The sequence below is a fragment of the Heterocephalus glaber genome, unplaced genomic scaffold (genome assembly GCF_053883595.1).
Source record: "Heterocephalus glaber isolate CG9 unplaced genomic scaffold, H.glaber_assembly_v1.0 deba00001571, whole genome shotgun sequence".
Lineage (NCBI taxonomy): Eukaryota > Metazoa > Chordata > Mammalia > Rodentia > Bathyergidae > Heterocephalus > Heterocephalus glaber.
In genome coordinates, this window is record NW_028258356.1 from 3,206,875 (window position 1) to 3,231,299 (window position 24,425).

Sequence of the window (24,425 nt, forward strand, 5' to 3'; positions counted from 1 at the left end):
TGGAGTCTTGCACTCTTTTAACAGTGCCAGGGAGATGGAAGTTGGTTCCTTTAAACATTTTTCATCCAGGTCCTAGTCAAGATATCTGACTGTTGTACTTCAATGAACCTGTAGACCATCTCGCCCCAAGCTGGAGACATGGAAAAAGAATTGTTACCTTTTCAGAGATAGTTGTAAAACAATAATTTTCTTCCAAGAAGCCATATTAAGTTTACCAGTAAATCATATGGAAAAAAAGAAATGCAAAAGTAGAAATTTTCTTTCTAAGCTATCACAGTCTTTACATGAATTCATAAGCTTAATTATCTTCTGAGATTATAGGAAATTTCCCATTCGTATGGGAAATTCATTAAAAGGTGGAATCTCACATTGTAGTTGCTCCACAAATATTTAAAAGTAGCAACCACAATAACAAAAGTGATTCTGATATTATTGTGAATTTACTTAAATTAGTATTAATTCAATCTTTAAGGGTCTATATGAATAAAATTCTAATTCTATCTTTATAGTGTTAATATAATGATCTTGTGAAAAAAATAAGCTCTAATAATTCACTGACTCCAGTGCAATAAAACTTTAAAATGGTGAAATTTTATCAAACAGAAGTTTTTTGTACTTTGTTAAATTTTAGTATACATAGACTTGGAACTATATGAGCTTTATTTTACCTAAAAAGTCAAATAATAATTGAGAATAATTTTATTTCTAAAAATTTGTAAATTAAATCTCTATAGTCCTCCAACAATTCATAACTTTTTCAAAATGGTCTCACAGGGCCGGGAATTTAGCTCAGTGGCTCCATGCCTGCCTTGCAAGCGCAAGGTCCTGAGTTCGATCCCCAATACCAAAAACAAAAACAAAACTGGTCACACAAATGTACGCACTATGTGACAGCAATGGTCATTTTTTTAAAACTTATGAAGGAAAAATACTCATCTAAACATAAAAGAGCAATGTCAGTCCTAAAACTGCCATGTTTTGTAATTCTGCCTATTATATGAATTCCCATAAGGTGTATAATGCAGCTGCAACATTCTTCACACTTTTGGCTTTTTTTCCCTTCCACTCATCCATGTTAATAATTGACATTATTACAATCATCTCAGTATGGAATTAGCCAAGATCAATGGCTTATCTTCTGACTAACGTTTTCTTCCTTATAGTTAATAGCTCATCAAAGATAGCCTCAAACAAAGATGTACACTTATGTGACATTGGCAAGGTGTCATATACAAGATTATAAAGGACTATTTTCTGGGACAGCAGCAGCAAGAGCAATCTTCTAGAGCCTCTAATCTCTACAATAATGCCATTCATAAATCAAAAATTTCACCCAAGAGTATGAAGCAGATTGGCCAAATGTTTCTTTTAAAAGAGGAAATTGCACTGTTAACTTTTTATGCATAAAACCATTAAGAAAAACACTTTAAATGGGAAAAAAATGAACTTGCCATTGCTATACATAAAGATTAAAATTTTGTCTGTTATCCTCTAGCTCTTTGCTACATAGAACACACTGATTTTACAGAATTACTTTCATAGTTCTGGTTTTTTTTATTCTACGTAATACTGAGTGATATTCACCCATCTTTTTGCATGGTCTCCATCCATCCATTGCCCAGTCCAGAATCCTAAGTCATAGTAGCTCCTTGCTTCACTTTCTGGCCACACCTGGTGAATCACCAAGTTCTGTCAAGTTTATTTATTTGACAACCCACAAATTAGGCCCTTCCTCTTTTCTACAGTTCTTCTAGGCATTCATCTCTCTCACCCTGATAACTGCAGTGGCCTCCAATATTTACTTTCCCACTCATCCCTTCTACCCTATCAGAGTGACAATTCCACAGCACCATCTATTCTTAGGGCATCTGGTCAGGAAGCAGTGCAACATCCCCACTCCAGAGAAACATTTTTTTGCAGACCTGGAACATTTATTGTGGAAGACGGAAAATTTCTCATAGGAATAGAACCCAGATGTCTTCTGGGAGTGAAGTTATCCTGACTCCAAACACCTTGTATACTCAAAGCTCCTCAGACCTGTCCTGTGAACTAGGTGGTCTTGCCCAGGTCCCAGTAGTGAGGCGAAGCAACACAAGTCCCATGAAAAACAGTCCCCTTAGCCAAGCAGCTTGAGTAACACAATCTTTTTGGCAGTTGTGGAGCTCTCCAATGCCAGGTCCTTCCTCCAGAGAAATGAGCTATTTCAGCATCAGCTCAAAAGTCATGACAAAGGCATTTCTCATCAGTTGTAGATTTCTAAGTAACTTTGCAGGGATTCATACAGAGCATTCTGCTCTTGCACTAGATATTATCATATTTCTCCTCAGCCATTCTAGCCTTTTAGGCCTCAATTTTCCTTTGGCTGGCCTACCGTGGAAGATTTGTCCATCTCCTTTTCTCTGTGAGGGAAGTCTTGCTGTAACACTCAACAAAACATGCAGCTTAGCTACTGAACATACATATTAAGGGATGTTGCGTGAGTAGAGAATCAGCAGCACCTCTAGTCCATATGCAATAGAAATGGTCAGTCTCCTACAGAGAAATATGAAATTATAAAGGGGTAACAAACTACAAAAAGAATAAAGAAAAATTTTCAAGAGAAATAAATTATACCAATCCCTAAATCTGAAGTTTTTTACTTAAATAATAAAGCCTATCATTTATAGAATGCTTTATTGTTTCAAAAACATGTCCAAATCTATTTTCTCACTTAATTCCCACAGTAATTCTGTGACATGTTCAGATTCTACTTTATAGAAGTAAAAATTGACCCACAGAGAGATTAACCAATAAATAGATCCCCAAATCCAAAAAAAAGTGGCAATCTTATCTTAAATTTGTTTTAATTATCCTAATTCAGTCTGCTTTCCAGTTTACTGTGTGGCTATTACCTAGGTGGTTGTAGATAATGTAGGAGAAAGATGAAACCTATGATTTCACCATAAACTCTTGGTAACATGAGCAAAAAATGGGTGCCATTTCAGATTGTATTTCAAAATCATAATAAAGAAGTTTTATTTGTCAGAATTGAAAGCAGGGCCAATTCCACTGTGTTTAAGTATTTCATTTTGTTGTGCATAACTGCATAGCAGTTCTGCCTCTGTCAATATCTTAGTTTCTTTTCTCATTGCTGAGACAAAATACCCAACACCTAAAGTTAAAGGGGAAAGGTTTATTTAGCTCACAGTTTCTATAGGTTTCAGTCTGTAATTGGCTGGCTCCAAAGCAAGGTGGCAGAGGGGCAACAGTTCATGGCAACAGGCAAACAGCAACAGCAACAAGGGACCTAAATGGCTTCTTACTTCTCCTTTTATCTTATTCAGACTATTTAGGGTGGGTAGCACTCACCCCTTTAATCCTAGTGCCCTTGAGTCTAGCACTGCACCATGAATCAATTCCACTGTCACACACTCTAGATCCAGCCACCTCCAAAAAAGCCCCACCTCATTCTCATGTGTCTTTGGGGGGGACATCTAAACATAAGCCATAACATTCTGCCCCTGGCCCCTCAAAGACTCATGCAGATCCTTCTATGCAAAAGTCATTTAGTCCATCTCCCAGAGTTGCCAAATCTGAATAGTTTCAGCATTGCTAAAAAGTCCAAGTCTCCTTTGAGATTTAAGGCAAACTCTTAGCTGCAAGCCCCTGTACAAATGAAAAGAAAGTTAAACATTTTCAACCTTCAATGGCACAAGAGACATTTCTATTCCAAAAGCTACAAATGGGAATACATAGGAATGGGACCAAAGCAAGTCCAAAATCCAGCAGGGCAAACATTCCCACAGCTCCGTTTCCAACATCTCTGGCAATCTGTGGCAAGTTGTAAACTCCAAAGTGTTTGGCTGGCTCTGCCCCTATAGCACTTCTGGCGGTGGTAGCTCCCATGGCTTCTCTCTTGGGCTGGCTCCGCTCCTCTCTCCTTGCAGATTTCCTCGGACGATCCACTGGCTTCTACAAACTTCTGAAATCTCCACTGCATCTTTGGCTTCATACTCACAGCTTCACAAACTGTCTTCTCAAGGGCACACTCCCTGGCCTCCTGGCCTTCTTCTGAAATCTGGGTGGAAGCCTTCCTGACCCCACAACTCTTGTATTTTGCATGTGCCTAAAACTAGCACCATGTGGATGATGTCAAGGTCTGCGGCCAGCTGGAGCAAGTAGCCAGGCTTCCTTCTCTCTTGACTGTAGGAGTCCAGTGCTTATGAAGCAAATTCCAAGGAACAACTTCCCTAGGATATTGCCATACTGGAACATGGTGCTCTGGGGCTCTCTTCTCAAAGCAAAATCTCTCACTTTTGCAATTTTGAGGCTCCAAAGGGTAGGATCCTGCTGCTTCTTGTGATGCCCTCATGTCATTTTTCTATTCTCCTATTCCTTCTCAGCAATCAGGATCTCCTCTGCTCTATTTTTGCAGTCCACAGCTTTATTGGAGCTTCCTTTCTGGTCAAACTCAAAATGTTTTAAATCATTCTCCCGTGCTCTTTGCTCTTAATTCTCAACATAAATCTGACTAAAAGCCCCCAACAGTAGCCATGTTACCACCTTAACATTAGACTGCCTTGAAATTTCTTCTGCCAGATTAATTGGTCCATTGCCCTTAATCTCAGTCTCAGGCAAAGTCTGTGGACATAAGCAAAATGCAGACAAACTTTCTGCCAAGGCATAGCACACATAGTCTGGAGTCGAGCAGCCAATGCAATCCTTCTTCCTAGCAGAAACCTCCTGAGCCTGGTCTTTACTGGCAGGATTTCTATTAGTTTTCTGGTCTTCTGAGCTCTGACCAGAATTTCCCATACAGCACCACCTAAAGTGTTCCAGCTCTACTTTTTCAGCCAGCATCTCTGAACCTTTTGTAACTCTTCCCTTTCCACAAGCCAGTTCCAAAGGCTCTTGAGCCACATGGCCAGGTAATGTCACAACAACAGCCCCACTCCCAGTACCAAATTTCTGTTTTAGTTGCTTCTCTTGTTGCGAAGACAAAATATCCAACACCCAAAGTTAAAGGGGCAAAGGTTTATTTAGCTCACAGTTTCTGAAGATTTCAATCCACAATCAGGTGGCTCCAAGGCAAGGCGGCACATGGCAGAGGGGCAACAGTTCATGGCTGGAGGAAGACAGCAAGAGAAACAAGGGATCTTAGCAGCTCCTTTCTGCCCCTTTTATCTTATCCAGACTACTTAAAGCAAGTAGCACTCACACCCTTAATCCTAGTGCCCTTGAGCCTAGCTTTGTACCATGAATCAATTCCAGTGTCACATACTCTAGATCCAGCCACCTCCAAAAAAGCCCCATTTCATTCACATGAGGCTTTCGGGGCACATCTAAACACAAACCATAACAGTCACACTGTGAGGCACACATAAATGTTAAGATTATTGCTAGGAACTTTCTCTGAGAATGTGCCATCTATCACACATCAACCACTTTTCCTTTCCCTTCAGAATGAAGATGTTCTATTCTTCATATGACAATTTTGCCTGGTTATATAATGTGCATGTGTGTACACAAATACAGTGGTACCTCAGTTCATGAACTTAATTTGTTCCATAATTCTGGGGAAGATGGCCACATTGGTGTTTTTGTGGGGAAGATGGGTGCAGTTGTATTTGTCACCTGATGCAGAGTTTGTGAATGGAAGCAATATTTTGCCAAATGCTCCTGTTTCTAACTGAATTGTTCTGAAACAGAAATGTTGCTGAACCAAGGTATTATGTGCTGTATGTATATACATACACATACACCTACACATATCACAATAATGCTAAAAGCTGAAAAACAAGAGTGATTTCTATTAAGTCTAATTTATTCTTTATAGTAATTGAAATTCATTTTAATATATAAGTAGATATTAATAAAGAAAATATTAAAACAGTTCTATGAAAATAATTTTCATAACAAAAATAATTAGAAAATAACAATGGTAAATATACTGTGTATCATGATCTTAAAAGAATATATTTTCATTTGCTAATCTATCTCTCAATTCATTTCCTAATACTACTATACTGTTTTTGCATAAAACATTTTAATTATTAACAAGGTACCTCATACTCAGTATAATTTTGAACAGTTTCTTTCTATTTCACAATATCTATTATACATTTTGGTCCTTATTTACACTTTCAGCTTCTCACACCAGAAAGACAATGCAATATTTGCACATGTGTGTTCAATTTATTTCACTTAAAAGTATGGTTTCAAGGTCTGGGGATATAACATATTAGTACCTTGGCTGCCTGGCAAGCACAAGGTGCTGAATTTGATTCCCGGTACCAGGGGGAAAAAGAGAATATGGTTTCAATGTCATCCATTTACCTAGAAATGTCTCAAGTTTATCCTTCTTTATGGCTGAATAATGCTCCATTATATTAAAAAAAACCACATCTTCTTTATTCATTCATTGGTTGATGGGCACTTGGGTTGTTTTTGAGATTTAGATATTACAAACTGTACCACTATAAACATGGGTGTGCATATATCACTGCGGTATGATGATTTTAATTCTTTTGGGAAGATAGCAAGAGGAATAGCTGAGTCAAAGGGATCTCTAGTTTTAGTTTATTGAGGAACTCCACACTGATTTCCACAGTGGTTGCACCAGTCTACACTCCCACCAGCAGTGGAGAAGAGTTTCTTTTTCCCCACAACCCCTCCAGCATTTGTTATTGGTTGATTTCTTAATAATAGCCATTCTTTCTGGAGTGAGATGGAATCTCAACATTTTTTAAATTTGCACCTCTCAAATGACCAGTGATGTTGATTTTTTTCATGCATTTATTTGCTGTTTTGAACTTCTTCATCTGAGAAGCATCTTATTTCATATGCCCATTTTTGGATTAGGTCTTTAAATTTTGGTGGGCTGATTTTTTTTTTCAATTCTTTATATGTTCTAGATATTTGTCGTTTGTCTGAGGAACCACTGGCTAAAATTTTTTCCCACTCTGTGGGTTGTCTTTTCACTCTGTTGGTGATTTCTCTTGTTGTGCAAAAGCTTTTTAATAAGATGAGATCCCAGTGTTGAATCTTTGTAGTATTTCCCGTGCAGTCTGGGTTTTGTTCATGAAGTCTTTGCCTACTCCTATGTCCTCAAACATTCTACCTATTCTCTCTTCCTTTAGATTTAGTGTTTGTTTTAATATTTAGATCTTTGATCCATTTTGATTTTAGTTTAGTGCACAGTGAGAGACATGGGTCTAGTTTAAGTCTTTGGCATGTAGAAAGCCAGTTTTTCCAGCACAATTTATTAAAGAGGCTATCTTTCTTCCAGGGACCATTTGGCTCCTTTGTCAAAGATAAGGTGGCTGAGTATGTTTGGAGTTGTTTCTGCATCTTCTAATCTGTTCCACTGATCTTCAGGTCTGGTTTTTTTGTTCACTTTTTGTTTTGGGGAGCTTTTTTTTTTTTTTGCCAGTATCATGCTGTTTTTATCACAGTAGCACTGTAGTATAATTTCAAGTCAGGGATTGTGATGCTCCCTGTCTTGCCTTGGTTGCCAAGAATTGTTTTTGCTATTCTAGGTCTCTTCTGATTACAAATGAATTTTAGGAGTGATTTCTCTAGTTCTGTGAGGTATGCTAATGGTATTTGGATTGGCATTGCATCAAATCTGCGTAACAATTTTTGGAATATGGTCATTTTCACAATGTTGGTTCTTCCTACCCAAGAGCAAGGGATATCTTTCCATTTTCTGATATGTCTTCCATCTTTTTCAGAGTACTGTAATTATCAATGTAAAGATCTAATTCTATTTTGAGATTCCTTCCTAAGTACTTCGTTTTTTAAAATGCTATTGTGAAAGGTGTGGTTTCCCTAATATCCCTTTCAGTGAGTTTGTTATTTGTGTACAGGAAAGCTATTGATTTTTGAGTGTTTACTTTGTATCCAGCTATGCTACTGAATTTGATTATTAAACCTAGAAGTTTTTGGGGGGAGTTTTTGGGGTCTTCTATGTAGAATATTATGTCATTTACAAATAATGATAATTTAACTTCTCCTTTTCCTATATTTATTCCTTTTATTTTTTTTCTCTTGTCTAATTACTCTGGTTAACGTTTTTAGGACTATATTGGAGAGGTAATAGTGGACATCCTTGTCTTGTTCCTGATTTTTAGATGAAAGCTTTCAGTTTTTATCCATTTAGTATGATGTTGGCCATTGGTTTGTCATAGATGGCTTTTATCAGATTGCGATAATGACCATCAATTCCAATTTTCTGTAGAGTTTTTATCATGAATGGGTGTTGGACTTCGTCAAATGCTTTTTCTGCATCTATTGAGATGATTATATGGTTTTTGTCCTTGACTCTGTTAATATAGTGTATTACATTTATTGATTTGCATTCCTGTATCCCTGCAATGAATCCTACTTGATCATGGTGTGTAATCTTCTGGGTGATTTGCTGCATTCTGTTTGCTAGTATCTTATTGAAGATTTTTGCATCTGTGTTCATTTGGGAGATTTGCCTGTAGTTCTCCCTTTTGATTTTGTCTTTCTCTGGTTTTGGTATCAGGGTAATACTTGCTTCCAGGAATGATTTTGGAAGTATTGCTTTCCTTTCAATTTCACTGATGAGTTTGAAAAGTAGTGGTATTAGATCTTGTCTAAATTTCTTGTAGAATTCAGTAGTGAAACCATCAGAACCTGGGCTTTTCTCTGTTGATAAGTTTTTAATTACATTTTCAATTTCATTGACTCATATTGGGTTATGTAGAATTTTTATATCTTCATGATTCAGCTTTGGTAATTCATATGTATCTAGGAATCTGTCCATGTCTTCTGTGTTTTACATCTTATTAGAGTACAGGTTTTCAAAGTTGGTATTGATGATCATCTGGATTTCTACAGAATCCATTGTGATTTTACCCTTTTCTTTCCTAATTCCATGAATTTGAGTCTTTTCTTTCTTTTATTGATAAGGTTGGCTAAGGGTTTATTGATTTTATTTAATCTTTCAAAGAACCATCTCTCCAATTCATGGATTCTTTTTCTTGTTTTCTTGGTCTCAATTTCATTAATTTTTGCTCTGATCTTTGTAGTTTCCTCACTCATATGAGTGAGTTTTGGGCTTGACTTGTTCTTCTTTTCCTAGATGTTTGAGATACAACATTAGGTTCTTTATTTGAGCTTGTTCTGTTTTTCTGATGTGGGAATTTACCGTTATAAATTTCTTTCATAGGACTGCTTTCATTGTGTCCCATAAGTTCCAGCATGTTGTGTCGACATTATCATTTAATTGTATATACTGTTTAATTACTTCTTTAGTTTCATCTGTGACCCATTGGTTGTTCAGGAGAGTGTTATTTGATTTCCATGTATTTGTAGAGTCTTTGTGATTTCTTTTGCCATTGATTTCCAATTTCATTGCACTATGGTAAAATAAGATGCATGAGATAATTTCAATTTACTTAAGCGTGTTCTATGGGCTAGTATGTGGTCTATTTTGAAGAACGTCCCATGGACAGCTGATAAGAATATGTATTTGATGTTGTGGGGTGGAACACTCTGTAGACATTCACTAAGTCCATTTGTTCACTGGCTTGGTTCAGTTCTGGTATTTCTTTAGTGATTTTTTGTCTAGTTGATCTGTCTATTTGTGACAATGGGGTATTGAGGTTCCCCATTTTAATTATATTAGTGCTTATTTGATTTTTCATGTCTGTTAATATTTGCTTTACATAGTTGAGTGCACTGGTATTTGGTGCATACATATATTTATGATTGTTATCTCTTCTTCTTGCATTGTTCCCTTTACAAGGATGTAGTGACCTTCTTTGTCTCTTTTGATCAGTCTTGGCTTGAAGTTCACATTGTCTGCAAATAGAATAACTACCCTTGCTTTTTTCCGGGTTCCTGTACCATGGAATATTGTTTTCCATCCTTTGATTTTCAGCCTATAAATTTCTTTTTGAGTTAAATGTGTTTCCTGTATGCAGCAAATTGTTGGATCTTGGGGGTTTTTGTTGGTTTGTTTTTGCTTTTTTGGTACCAGGGATTGAACTCGGGTCCTTGCACTTGTGAGGCAGGTGGCAGAACCACTGAGTTAAATCCCTGGCCCTGGATCCTGTTTCTTTGATCCATTCTGCCAGTCTGTTTCTTTTGATTGGTGAATTGAGACCATTTACATTGATGGTTATTACTGAAATGAATTGGCTTATCCTTGTCATATTATTTTTCTGCTATTGTTTTCTTGTCTTTCCTCCCTGTTTAATTGCTTGCCCTGCCTAATGGCTTCTTTCTATTGGTGTTCTTTGGATTGCGATCTTCATTAGCTCTTTCTAAAATGTCCTTCAGGGAATCTTGTAGAGCTGGCTTTGTGATAATGAATTTCTTCAATTGTTCTCTGCCATGGAAATATCTTCTTTCTCCGCTGAATTTGAAAGATAACTTTGCAGGGTACATCAATCTGGGTTGGAGGTTGTTTTCTTTTAGGGCTTAAAATATTTCGCTCCAGGCTCTCCTTGCCTTAACAATTTGTTTTGAGAAGTCTGCTATAATTCTGATGGACTTTCCTTCATAGGTGATTTGTTTCTTTTCTCTCTAACAGCTTTTAATATTTTGTTCTTGTGCTGAATTTCTGGACTTTTGATTATTATATGCCTTGGTGTGGATTTATTTTGGTCATGGCTATTGGGGTTCTATATGCATCATTTATTTGTGTGTCAAATTTTTTTCACATTTGAGAAGTTTTCTGCCATTACTTCTTTGAACAGCTTTTGCATGGTATTTGCTCTGTCTCCAGCATTTTCGTTGACTCCAATCAATCTTATATTATTTTTCTTTGCAACATCTTGGAATTGTTGGATTGATTTTTCATGGTCTCTTTCTTTTTTAAGAAATCTTTCTTTTCATGGTCAATAATTGCAGTCCTGTCTTCTAGATGTGAAATTCTATCCTCACCTTGGTTCAAATGATTGTGAGTACTTTCTATGGTTTTTAATCTCCTGGATATCTGTTTGAATCTGTTTTGTGGATTCCATTTCTTTCCTGTGTTCGACATTCATGGTTTCCATCAATTTCCTAAGCCCTTTATTTTTTTATGTGTCTACTCTAGCTTCATTGAGGATATCTTTCATTTTAATGGTCATTTCTTTTTTTAACTGAAAGATTATTTTCTCTATAGCCTCATCTGTTTTTTCACTTCTGCTATGATCATTTCAGAAAGTTCCAATAGGTGGCTTCTGATTTCCTCTATCTCATTGTTCCCTGGACTTATACTTGTTGAGCTGGAGGTCTAGGGTTGCATTTTGCTTCTGCATCTTGTCATTTTCTAGTTTTCAAATTTTATTTTGTTTTCTGAGTTGTTGCTTGTAGATTTCTTATGGTAGATAGCTTTATCACTAATATTGAGGTTTCTCTAGGAAATGACTATTCCTCAGAGATTTCTTCTATGTATAGGTGGTCCTTGGTTTTTGTGTCTATCCCAAGATGCTACTTTTCCAATTTGTTAAGGATGCAAGGTTGCTATCTATTTAGTTCAGCAACCAGTCCTTTGGTACTGGACTATGGTGATGGTTATACCCTAAACAATCACAGTGTTGTCAGATAATGGAGAACAACTGATTACAACAGGTAGGACATCCTGCTTAAAGTAATACAATTAGCAATAACAACAAGCAGAGCCTAGCAAATGACAAACTGTGGTAACTGTTAGTTTGGTACCTTTAACCATATAAGCAAGCTCTGCTGTTATATATAACAGTATATATAAATCCAATAAAAAACAAGACTTTTTATGCAATGAGTTTCTCCTTAATAGAGTGTGTGTGGAGTGTGTGTGGATTTGGGGATGGGGTAAGAGGGATAGGAGACAAAATAGAGAGATAAGTAAAAAAGAAATATAGTAGAAGCAAGGTTGGAAGGCACAGGCTAAACATCCAGGCTTTGGGAGACTGGAGAATAGGGCAGGAGAGAAACAGTGAAGGAGAAGGCAATAGAATATTGAAGCAAACCAGAAAGATAAGAAACTATTCACTCATATGAAAATGTAAAATCAATAGAGATAGTTGTGGAAAGAGAAGGAGAACAAATAGGACAGAACAAAAATTAAGGTAAAAAACCCTAAACAACTCCCCCCCCCACACACACACACAACCGAAGAGATACCAGAAAGTGAATCACGCAAAGAAAAGGGACACTAATAAAATTCCTCTGGTATCCAGAGTTGTGTTGGTGTTCCCGACAGAGACCAAAAATGTGCTGTGTAACCCCTCCAAGGCTGCAGTTCGTGCTCACTGCTGGGCTGATTTAGGCCTCCTGACGCCGGGGCTTGCGGTCAGCCAGCGACTTTCCAGACTCGCTTGGGCAGCTCACACTTGTCTCCCCACCGAGGCCATTTCCTCGCTGCTCTCCCAGCTGTTGTGGTGCCCTCCTGTGGAGCCAGCTCCCAGGTTGGTGCACAGTCCCTCCCGGATCCTGCGGCTTCCTCAGTTCCACTGGGTGGTTATTTTCGTGCACTGGTTGGGAGAGGGGGCTTTGTCCCACGGCTGGCTCAGGTGCCGGTTGCAGGGCAGAGTGGGAGTGTCTCCTTCCCCGGCCGGCCAGTGTTTGCCTGTCCCACGCCTCTGACCGCAGAGCCGGAAGACACCTCTGGTCCTTAGTGGCTAAGGCTGAGCTTCTCAGAAGCATTTCCCTCAATCTGCTATCCAGCTGCCCCCTGTCCATTGTGAGGGAGCTCTTCCCTCTTCCACTTTGAGGAGTTAGCAATGAAGTGGCAGTGAGGCTATTTGGAGCTCAAGCCCCAAGCTTCTTGAAATAAGATGGTGACCTCACCCACCCGCTTCTCCGAGTGACTGTGTGGGGACTCTGTTCCCCCTCACTCACCGATTGCTGACTGTAGGAGGGGCCAATCGGGAAGCAGTGTCTCGTGCTCTCACTGTTGTCTTTGATTACATAAAATTCTTCTAATCCAAGTTCCGTCTCTATTTCACAGTGGACAACAAAATTTTTTTGTTGCCTATACTGGGCAGTCTCTCTGGTCTGCGTTGGTGAGCAATTTCTTTTGTTTTTCCTAAGCCTCCCCCCTTTTATGTATTTATTTTTAATTTTAATAGGATGTTAAGTCACTAAGTTGCCCAGCCTGGCCTCAAACTTGTCATCCTCCTGCCTCAGCCTACCACAGTGCTGGTATTATAGGCATGAGCACCATGCCTGCTAATGGCCTATTTTTGGTGTCCATTTTTTTCAAGGATTTGTGTGCTGCTTCTTTTTTTTTTTTTTTTTTTGTATATCCTTTTATTGGTACATTGTAGGTGTACATATTAATGACATTCATCATTGGAGATATGCACCTTTACATACTCACTTGGTTCTTATTTTTTCCCCCTTCCCCTGCCCTCCCTTCAACCCCTCCATCCCTCCCTATTTACAGAGACTTTGTTTCCTTTTTTTATTTTCTCATATTAATTCCATTCCCTTCTTTCCTTTCCCCTACCCCTCCCACTGCCCCTTCCCCTTTGCCCTTTTTCTTCCTATTTCACATTATCTATTATACCTTTTAGTCCTTATTTACACTTTCAGTTTCTCACACTAGAGAAACTATTCCATATTTACACATGTGTGTCCTATTTATTTCACTTAAGATTATCGCCTCAATGTGCATCCATTTAGTTATAAATGTCTCTAATTTCTCATTTTTGAAGGCTGAGTAGTACTCCGTTTTATAAAAAACAAACACATTTTATTTATCCAGTCTCCAACTGATGGGCATTTAGGCTGTTTCCAAGTTTTAGCTATTACAAACTGTGCTGCTATGAACATGGATGCACATATATCACTGTGAGCAATTTCTTCTGTAGTAATGGATCCTATTTTCTTCTCTTCTTCTGTCAGTTCCCTCGTAGTTCCGGGTGCCCTTCACTCACTCTGTTACCTCTCCGACTCTGTTACCTTTCCAGACTCTGGGCACTTTGGTCTTGGAGGAGCTGTGTTGCTGGTACTCACAGCTTTGCCATCTTATCTCATTCCCTGTTAAGTCTAATTTAGATATCTCTTAATTATTTCTCTTATAAGGAACAAAACAAACACCCTATTCTTCTCGGAACTGAAATTCACTCATGGTGTAACACTTGTTGTAGCCAACTTTTGCCCCAGCAAATTTGAGTTTACCACTTTTTTCTCAGTAGTTCAGTACTCAAAAGCAAAAACAAAAATTGTTAACCTGCTTCAGATAAAAGTAATTTGTAATCATTATGGCACTTTATATTTATGAGCCCTATTGTATTATTGCCTTTTATCATAAAGAAACCCTATAAGCTAGAGAGAAGTTATCCCCACTTTATAGATGTTAAGGCTGAGGTTTCTTGATTTGTTCATGGTTCTATAGCTGCTGTACTAGCTTGAACCTGAGACTTCCATCTGTATCTCTGTACTAATTCAGATATTAAACTGCCTACACACACATTCCCTTTGTAACTTGCATGAAATGGAAATACTGTAACACTTAAAAAATGAAGCTGTAGAATGTCATTTGTTTTGGCTTTTGATAATAAAGTATATAATTGAACCGTATTTTATGTGTGTTTTCTTGTATTGTATAGTGATGTTTATCTTACACTTCAGTGCTTAAATATTCCATTTTCCAAGCATATGAATAGAGAATTCCAGCTGCCCGAAAAGATGAGATTTACACAATGCAAGGTCTTTGTTTACTCACTGAATGGGCACAACTTGTGCCCTGCCAACTGCTATGTCCACAGTCTTAACCTCGTTCTGTAAGAACCACCTGTATAAGTGATGGGGCTAATTCCATACCCTGGTAGTATAGCCTTGAGATGTTCTGTTAAGATTAAATCAGATACAGAAGAAGACAGTAGAATAATGGTTTCCAGGGCCTGGAAGGTTGACAGAGAGAGGTGCAAAGTCTCAGACAATATTAATAAATTCTGAAGATCTGTTATACAGCATGATGCCTACAATAATTTATTGTATACTTGAAAATTGCTAACAGATTGGATTCCAAACATTCTTACCACAAAAGAATGATTAGCGTGAGAGGTAACAGATATGTTAATTGGCTTGAGTTAATCATTTTACAATGTACACATATATGAAAACATCACATTGTACATAATTTTTATTTGTGAGTTATACTTTAATAAAGCTGGGAGGAGAAGATTAAACCAGCTAATGCCCTTGAGTATGAACAATATTCCACTCTGAATTAGGTTGGGACCTCTGAGGTCAGGTAGATATGGACTTTAAAATACTACATTTAGAAGTATCCTTTATTGCAAGCTTCTTAAATGAAGAAACTCTGTAGTAGAAAGACATTTTAATGCTGGACTCAGTATGCCTGAAGTTCTATGCTGAGGAGTATTAGGTCCAGGAGAATTTATATTTAGAGTTTTAGGGCTGAATAATTGCTCTGACTTACTCATTTCACTTCAGATAGCAATTTTCTGTAAGATAATACTGTGGCGAGAACATATTTCACTCTTTTTTCTGAGGAAAAAAATGTGATTCATAAAAGGAATCCAACCAGGGAGGCCTGGTGATGCACTCCTGTAATCCCAACTACTCGGGAGGATACAACAGAAAGATGGCGATTTCAAGGCCAGTTTGGGCAACTTGGTGAGTCCTTGTCTCAAAATAAAAAATAAATTAAAAGGACTAGAGATGTAGCTTGGCACTCTCAATCTCCAGCACTTCAATAACAACAGCAGAAAAGATATCCGTCCAAAGGAATGGATTTATTAACCTACAGAAGTGATACCAGGGCACTTCGCATTGGTAGCAACTTAAAATATCAAAGAAGACAAGCCTATGACTCAACAGTGAGACAGCCTTTTCTATAAATGCACCCCAACATTTGTATTGAACTTTAAGTTTTTCCATTTTCAAGACATTTAGGAGCCACCTGTTTTGATACATAAGCAAATGGCAATAATCAGACCCTATATCAACTAAAACTCAGAGGTGTATACTATAAATATTTTACATAATACTTTATGTTATATATAAAGCTTTGATTTTTTTAGTCAAGGCAGTAGTTAAGAAAGGGTTATGTATGTGCTTCACTACTAGTCTTCATCCCCCAATGAAATTGTACCATATCTTGAACCTGGGCCATGCACATTGTTGCTGGAGAAGGGAGAAGAGACAGCACTGAGTTTTCCTAAACATGTCCAGTTCATTTATTTGTATGTGGGGAAGGAGTGTTTCTGGTGCCTACAATGATGGCTGCTGTACTAGAAATTTAAGTGTGTATGGACCAAGACATCAAACTTTTAAAATTTATTCCAAGTGATCTTAACTCAATTATTACCAAAATTTGGCCCCGGTTTCTTAAGGTGTCATTGTTCCCGCACAATCAAGAGAAGTAGGAACCGAAGAATGACGAGAATGACATATGTGACCAAAAGTGAGGAAGCCGCTTTCCAGAGAGATTAGCTTTGCTACCACAGAGAATTCTATTTCTAAACTGTTTAAATTTGGTTTACAAGAGATTATTTTGTGATCCTGGCATACTTCCGGCATCTGTTTAGTCTTAAATGTATACAAAATTTTTTTTCAAAATTCTCTCGATTCTCTAATCCTTCCTAATACATGGACTGCTTAAAATGCAACTTGTATTTTTTTAATCCTAGCTTTGAAAATGCAAACAAATGCGTGTCTTAAAAACAGATTAAAAAAAGGTGAGGGCTGTTAGGAGCAGAGTTGAATGATGGTCGTTCTACTGTTCATGTATCTCACAGAAAATATTAAACTACGTGAGTTTTGTCACTTCCATGAGTATAGTGAAGGCATTTTAATTATAGCTGCTATTTATATTGGACTGAGGAAAATAAACATACTGTACTCCCTCTGCTGGCTCCAAAGCTGCAACGGCCCATTGACTAAACCTGTTTTTAGATGTATTTTCCCATTTGAAAAAGTGAAGTGTGGGAAAAAGAAGCAAAAGCTGTAAAACTATTGATTTTATTATTCATTTAAAATGTCATTAAAACAAATATCTGCCCAAGGCAAATCGTTAAGATGAGCAAGAAAGCCGGTCTGTCTGTGTTAAGCTCTTTGGCATCTGTATTAGGCTCTTTCAGAAAGGGAGGGCTGCTTCTCCCCCTAACACTTATCTAAGAGCCTCTAGAAATTATTCAGTCCCTTTAAAATGTTGAAATCATCTTTTCCCAGAACTTATGGAACACACTAGTAGATCGCTGTGACTAGTATGTTCAAAAATGTCCAAGAAGGTAAAGGCATTCATTTGCCTCAAGATGAGAAAAAGGAAAGAGGATGTCTATTTGCTGGGTTTAGGAATCAAAACATGAAGATCACTATCCATGAATGAGAAGGACAACCCATCAGGAGAAGAAGATGCTCCAGATGTAAAGGATGCTGAACATCCCAGGCTGGGTTTCGCTCTTGTAAAATGTCTGGAGAGTCTTTCTACAAAGTCCATCTTCTGCCTGGACTTTGCTCTCTCTTCCATCCTTGCTTGCTTGCTTCCACAGGCGTCTGGATGCCAACCACATCAGCTATGTGCCACCCAGCTGCTTCAGTGGCCTGCATTCCCTGAGGCACCTGTGGCTGGATGACAACGCTTTGACAGAAATCCCTGTCCAGGCTTTCAGAAGTTTATCAGCTTTGCAAGCCATGACCTTGGCCCTGAACAAAATACACTACATACCAGATTATGCCTTTGGAAACCTCTCCAGTTTGGTGGTTCTGTAAGTTTTATTGATTTTGTGTTCTCTTTTAACAGTTTCTAAGTTTATTCTAAAACCTTGGCCTTAACATGCTGGCCCTTCAAAGCTTTAATGGAGACATTTTAAGGAAGGAAAACTCCCTGAGTCCCTCCCCAAAATGACTTATAAATGTTCCAATTGTGTAAATGACTTAAACAACATTTATCAAGCACCTGATAAATGCCAAACACTGCTGGGAACACAAAGATAATAAAATATGACCACTGCTTTAGTGGAACCCATTGTATATTGTACAAGGAATCACTGTACAATACAGTTAGTACAGTAACCACAGTTAATAAAAATTCTTTGATTTTTTTTAATAATTGAAAGTTCAGGTTAAATTGAAAGATGTCTTTATTATTTAATAATATGTATTAATAATATCAAATAAGTACTTCTTGAGCTAAGGAAAGAGATAGGAAATCTAATCATTGACAGTGAGTAATGCATTTGTACAGCTTTTTTTCCGTTAGCTCTAGATTTCATTATTTTACTAAATTCAAATGATTCTCAAATAAGTAAAAGTTTGAAAAATAATCAAGTCTTTTTGAAGATTGAGGCAGCATGCTTTCATATATAAGTCAGAATAGCCAATTAATGCTGAAATAGGAAAATAGCTGCCACTTAAAAGGCTGTAAGATCATTTGCTTAGTGTGTTAGCTTTCTGACACTGTAACAAAATACTTGAGATAAACAACTTAAAGTAGGAAAGACTTACGTGGGGTTATTGTTTCAGAGATTTCAGTCCCTAGTCTGTTGTTGCATTGCTTGTATCCCTGTAGTGAGGCAGAATATCAGGGCAAGTAGTGCATACTTGAGCAAAGCTTCTCACTTCATGGCAGCGAGAAAGCAAAGAAAAACAGAACAAGAGGGTGGGTTCCAATGTCTGCTTCACTGGAGGCACTCCAATGACCTGACTTCTTTCCATCTCCCAACAGTGCCACAGAGTAGTGGCGACCCTTTAGCCTATGGGGACTTTGGAGACTTTTAAAAGCCAAACCATAATCCTTTGGAAGTTTGAGGAAGGTTTCTGCCCTATTTCTCCCTTCACTCCAAGCCCACCAACTGACTCACTGCTGCCTTCTATCATCTCATTTGGTTACTAGATTTGATTACATGTCTGCCTCTTCCAAAGGAGTAGTATGTACTTCTTTGAGGGCTGACCAATATCTTATTTATCTTTTTAGATTCTCTTCAATTCTCTTCCTTATCTGTGGCATGTAGAAGATCCCTAATGAACGTACATAGCTCTCACATGAAACTAAAATAGATTTATTAAAACAAAAATTTTAGTCTGAAAGGGAAAGAAGTTTAGGGGATGTTAATAAATGTCTATACTAAATTTCACATATAAAGATGATGCAACTGACCTATCAGAAACTGGGTATATGTTTTAACACTTTTTCTCTACTAAAAGGAATGTATTTACAGAGATTCAGCTATTCTTTTTCACCCTGTTCCCCTAAAACGCATTTTCCAAAAATCCCTTTGGGAATTGGTCCAGTTTTCAGTTGTATACACAGCTGTTCTCAGTGGCTTTGGCCTAACTGACTCACTAGTTGAGCCAAAGATGATAATTATACACATTAATACTGTGTCATGATAACTAATCTTCTTGGGCAGCCAAAAAAATCTGATCATCATTCCCTGTAACTGAAATCGATGTTTCCTGCTGACCTGTGGCCCAACACTGGGAATGTAGCCAATTATAATCCTTCAGTTTTAATAGAAATCGTGCTGAGTACACCTGTCACCTTTCCTTTAGATCCCATGTCTCAATGATAGTCAATATCTCAGTTTAACCTTCTATATCTTAATCATACTGAACAAATTATATTGGAAAATCTGAATTTACTTAATCATGTTCTGATTATTAATACTCCCAGATATCTCAAACCCAAACAGTTAAACTATGATTATCTTTTAAATTCAATGATATAGAGCCATCTATGATATAAGTGAATGAGGCATATAGACTTAAAATTATTCATTTCCTATGATTAGTGCATTCTTCAGTAAAAGTTTCTTTGGATTTAAGCAATCAGAATGTTTTGCCTAAATTTGCGTGTGTTGTGCCTTGTGACTGTGGGTAATGTTCTCCTGCAGGCATCTCCATAACAATAGAATTCACTCCCTGGGAAAGAAATGCTTTGATGGGCTCCACAGCCTAGAGACTTTGTGAGTTGACCTTTTATTTGTTTCCTTTTTTGCAGTGTTTTCATTAATATTCTGAAGGAATCAAAATAGCCTTAAAGCCAAACTTTCTATTTGGTTTGGTTAATTGCTTGAGCTTTAAACATATTTACAGTGGTTCTGTCTTACACACACACACACCCCCCAAAGAGCTAAACATGAAACTGAGATTTTATTTTAATCTAATGAGAGTGATAATTAGAGTATCTGTTAAGTTAAATGACATGTTTTTCTGAGCAGTGAATGTTTGCTTAGGTTTGTCTATCCTGTGCCAAGGATCAAATGCATATTGTGACTCAGGTCCACTATTCATGAGTTTGGTCCCCTCTGCTGAATGAGAAGATGCAGACTACAAAAATGCCTGAGTCTCCAATCTGAGATAAATAGGCATTTCACTGGAAAGTAGAGTGTATTTGTGTTAAAAAATTTCAAAAAACAGTGATAATAACTGCCATTTATTGATTATTTCTATAATCAGCTATTGCATTGAGTGAGTACATGGCATTCCAATAATTTAATAAACATCCCAGGAGAGCAAATGTTATTATTCTATCATAGGCTCTACTGAGGGTAAGTTATTTTGTCAATATTACATATGTAATCAGCAGCATAATTGGGATTTATTTCCTTCTATAGTCTGATTCTGAAGTCCATGTTTATCTTCAGATTCTACTTCCAAAAAATAGGTCAATGCTGCGCAAGCGCAAGGACCGAAGTTTGATCCCCGGTACCAAAAAAAAAAAAATAGGTCAAAATTTCAGTTCTTAGTTGATATTGATGATAAAAATGAGTCCCGCTAACTAGACTCTCTCCCAGAGCCAAGGTAGAGGTTCTCCTCGGCCACACCAGGGTCTTAGCCTTTCCCCAAGGGAGGAGCTTCCTGCATTGCCTTGTTGAGTGGAAGAGGTAGAATGATATGTAGTGACAGTTCTGAGTATGCCGGGAGTGGAGGGGGGTTGCAGTGATACCTCTACCTCCATCCTGACATTTTTAATACTCAAGTACAATAGATGGACAAGGCCACTCTGTCCAGGACTGGAGAAGCACAACACCAAAATCCACTTCTCTCATGCTTGGGAAACACTGTTCATTTACATACAAAGCTTAGCAATTTGCACATGGTCAATTTAGCTTCTAACCAACTCTGGGGCCAGTAATTTCAAGAGACTATCTGATGTTGGTCTTGTGGATAAGCACAAACAATTCTCCTTAAGTCACTGTCTCCTCATGGGTGTCAAAGATGAACTTGTCTAGGTAAGACCTTGATGTCAACTTAATGGCATAGGCAAACAGTTTCTATCAGCAGCTAGGAAAACTTAGAACTCTCTTATCTACTCAGGATTGGTGTGGGGGATCTCAGCAAGTGAGATCACCTTCCAGTCCTTTCAAAAGGACAATAGGAAGAACAACAGCAAAAAATATGGACTTCGGATATTTCCATAAATAGGTTTTTTTCCCAATCCTAGATAAGGACCTGGGCTAGTGGTAGGCAACTTATGGCATGTGTGTGATTTTTTTTTTTTTTAAGACAAAAGATGTTAATGTATCAGTTGTTTTTCTAAACTAAAACCTCAGTATTCAGGTTTAATTGCAGTGTTGGCACCTTGTGATGGGTTGCAATTTGGGCACTCAGTCTCTAAAAGGTTCACCATCACTGACCTAAGCTTGCATATAAATACCATAAGGCAAAATATTTCAGGATCAAATTTGTATGAATCTTATTGTCTCCCTCCATCTTGCCCAAGGCTACAGGGAATCAGTAAATTGATTATTCCCAACCTCTTCCTTTCCCTCACTAGAAATCCAAGTAATTTATAAGGGTCCAATCCTCATTTAATCAGAACAGAGCATCTGGAGAGATTTACAAACAGGAAGAAAATTTATGTCCACAAAAGACACGAGTTTCCTGCCTGAGGTATAGCTTAAAGATGATTTGTGCCAGATAAGTAGGAATCTTGATTCATGTTTAACTCAGTCAAATTATCTTCCTCATAAAATTAAATAACAATTCTTTTTCATAGAGGAGGATCTAACCATATCTGATTGCCTGGCCAAAAGGTTTTTCTGCATCATCTGGGAAATCTGCGATTCCCAGAGACCAGGAGGCAGTTTCTTTTTCTTTTTTAAGGGGATCAAACACGGACCTTGATGCTTGGGAGCCAGGCGGCAGAACCACTGAGCTAAATCCGCAGCCCAACAATTACTCTTTCATATGAAGTTGTAGATATAATGTGGAATAATAGCACTTGTGTGTAGTATACTTGAAAAGTCATTTGCGTCATAACAGATAGAGAAATTAATGATTGGAGATTGTCTGGCCCTCCCTTCTCTCTGTGTGAGGGGATAATATAGAGCTTCGCCTCACAGAAAACATACTTCTGACCTGAACCACTATTTTTGATTTGAGAAAATTCTAGACCAGATGTGCTTCCTGAGAGTACCCTGTGTCAAATAAACCTCTCTAGAAGCAAGTCTCATTCTGGGCTTCAGACTGAGAGACATGCAGGCTCTCCACAGGATTCAGAAATAATGCAGCCCTTTAAGATACCTGTCTCTAAGAAGGGAAGGAGAAAACAAGAAAGGGGGAGCAGTCCAGGAGCCTCAAGGAGAGCAAACACAAGCTGCCAGTACAGTGAACCAAATTTAGATGAAGAGCTCCACCAGCAAGTGGTCAACATCCCACCAAGCAAGCAGCCCTCCTATTTGGAAGTTAACTGCATGTTCCTCCCTGTTTTATATGCTCCAGTGCCATTGAACTTTGACTCTAAAATTTACCTTATAGGTGTAGTGACTATTTTAATGCAAATGCTTATGGAGTGTTGGTAGTAAGCAAGCCAAGAAAACCTCTCCATTAAGAAAAGGAAGTAGAACTTTCACCAGTGATATGGGTCCATTGGAATAACATATTATTGAATGTATATTTTATATATGTGAGTTTTATATTAAAAAACTGAAAATACTATTTACTCATTTTCAGAGATTTAAATTACAATAACCTGGATGAATTTCCCATTGCAATCAGGACACTCTCCAACCTTAAGGAACTGTAAGTACTTAGGACAGTTTTAGTAGAAGAACTTTACTCTTTGTGAATTTATTTTGAACATATGTGTTATTATTATACATAACATGACTTACAGGAAAAATTTTAAAGCTCACATAAAAAATGGTTTAAAATGCACTTGAAATACATTTTAGTTGATTCTTATCACCAGCAAATACCTGAGTTTTAATTTATGATGGGTTACTCATCTACCCATGTATGAAGATACTTCATATTTCTCTAAGCCATATTCTTTTCTCTTTTTCTAAGACACACACATTCCTCTTACATGTATATACTTTACAGATTGTAGAACTATAACTAAATTCAGTTATTGCTAAACATTTCTAAGAATCTAAACTTTTCTAGCTTGCATTAATATAGAACTGGATTAATGGAGTTGTATGTGCTTTGTATAATGCTAGATGCCTTCATATAAATTTCATTACACACAACTTTCCTTAAATGCTGTGTGAACCTTAGTTAATTTTTAAAATACAAGTTTACTAAGAGACAGCTAACTCTCAGCCATTAGGTTACATGTATATCTTTTAGATGATAAAATTTAATTGGCTTTTCTTTGTACCTAAGAAAATAAATAACATTACCTATAGAGGTAATGTTCTAACACTTACAAAGGAAAATAAACCTAGAAACTTGTCCTCCTGGCAGTGAAAAATAAGACACTCAGCCAAAGAAGGTAGACAGGGGAGCTTGCTTAAAAGAAAAGGCCTTCAGCAGTCTGCCTCAGGAAACTCCACATGTGGCTCTATCGGAGGGTCTTCATACAGGTCAGGCAGCCCTAAGACAGCCACTCATCTCATACAGCCATCAGCTCACCTAAGACCCAGAGATCTTTGGCTCTGGTCCTGTGCCATTCAGAGAGCATTAGCCTGACAGATGAGAATCAATTGATTGTTACAGATTCGCTGAGCTGAGGCACCTTCCTTTGATTCTGGAAACTCTGTCCTCCTAAGAGGATTACTTAAATCTCTACATCACTCTAGTTTAAGTCAGTTTTCTCTTCTAGCTCCAAATTCGGTAAAGAGGAATGATTGTAATCTCCTGACCAAAGATAGTTTCCACACCTCAGGCTATTATGCAACCATGCTCTACTGGATATTAACACATGATGTTCTTTTTATAGTGTCAGATCATAAGTTTCCACAAAGCACAATAGCAGAATCTCCATTCCTTGTCCAAGAAGACAGTATGTGGTTTCTTTTTATCCTTGAGAGTAAAGGAAGATACCAAAGTTTTAAGGAGAGAGGAATTTAATTTTGTCCTCTGGTTACTAAAGGTGTTGATTATTACCACATTGAGGGGTGGGGGAGGGCTAGTAAATAGTTTTACCCCACACATGATTTTCTGTACATTTTTTCTCTTTCTAGAGGATTTCATAGCAACAACATCAGGTCAATACCTGAGAAAGCATTTGTAGTCAACCCTTCTCTTATTACAATGTAAGTAACCAAAATGTTTTGGGGTTTGTACATCTTGACACATTG

At 37.6% G+C, this 24,425-nt stretch overlaps 1 protein-coding gene across 1 annotated transcript in view; it reads left to right on the forward strand.

Moving 5' to 3' along the window:
• Lgr5 (leucine rich repeat containing G protein-coupled receptor 5) overlaps window positions 1-24,425 on the forward strand; it is a 169,733-nt gene that overhangs the window by 126,070 nt on the left and 19,238 nt on the right. Inside the window, exons 5-8 of the mRNA XM_087192427.1 lie at window positions 17,445-17,660; window positions 19,788-19,859; window positions 22,852-22,920; window positions 24,309-24,380. Of these exons, the coding sequence (XP_087048553.1) occupies window positions 17,445-17,660; window positions 19,788-19,859; window positions 22,852-22,920; window positions 24,309-24,380 (429 nt within the window). The remainder of the gene's footprint in view (window positions 1-17,444; window positions 17,661-19,787; window positions 19,860-22,851; window positions 22,921-24,308; window positions 24,381-24,425) is intronic.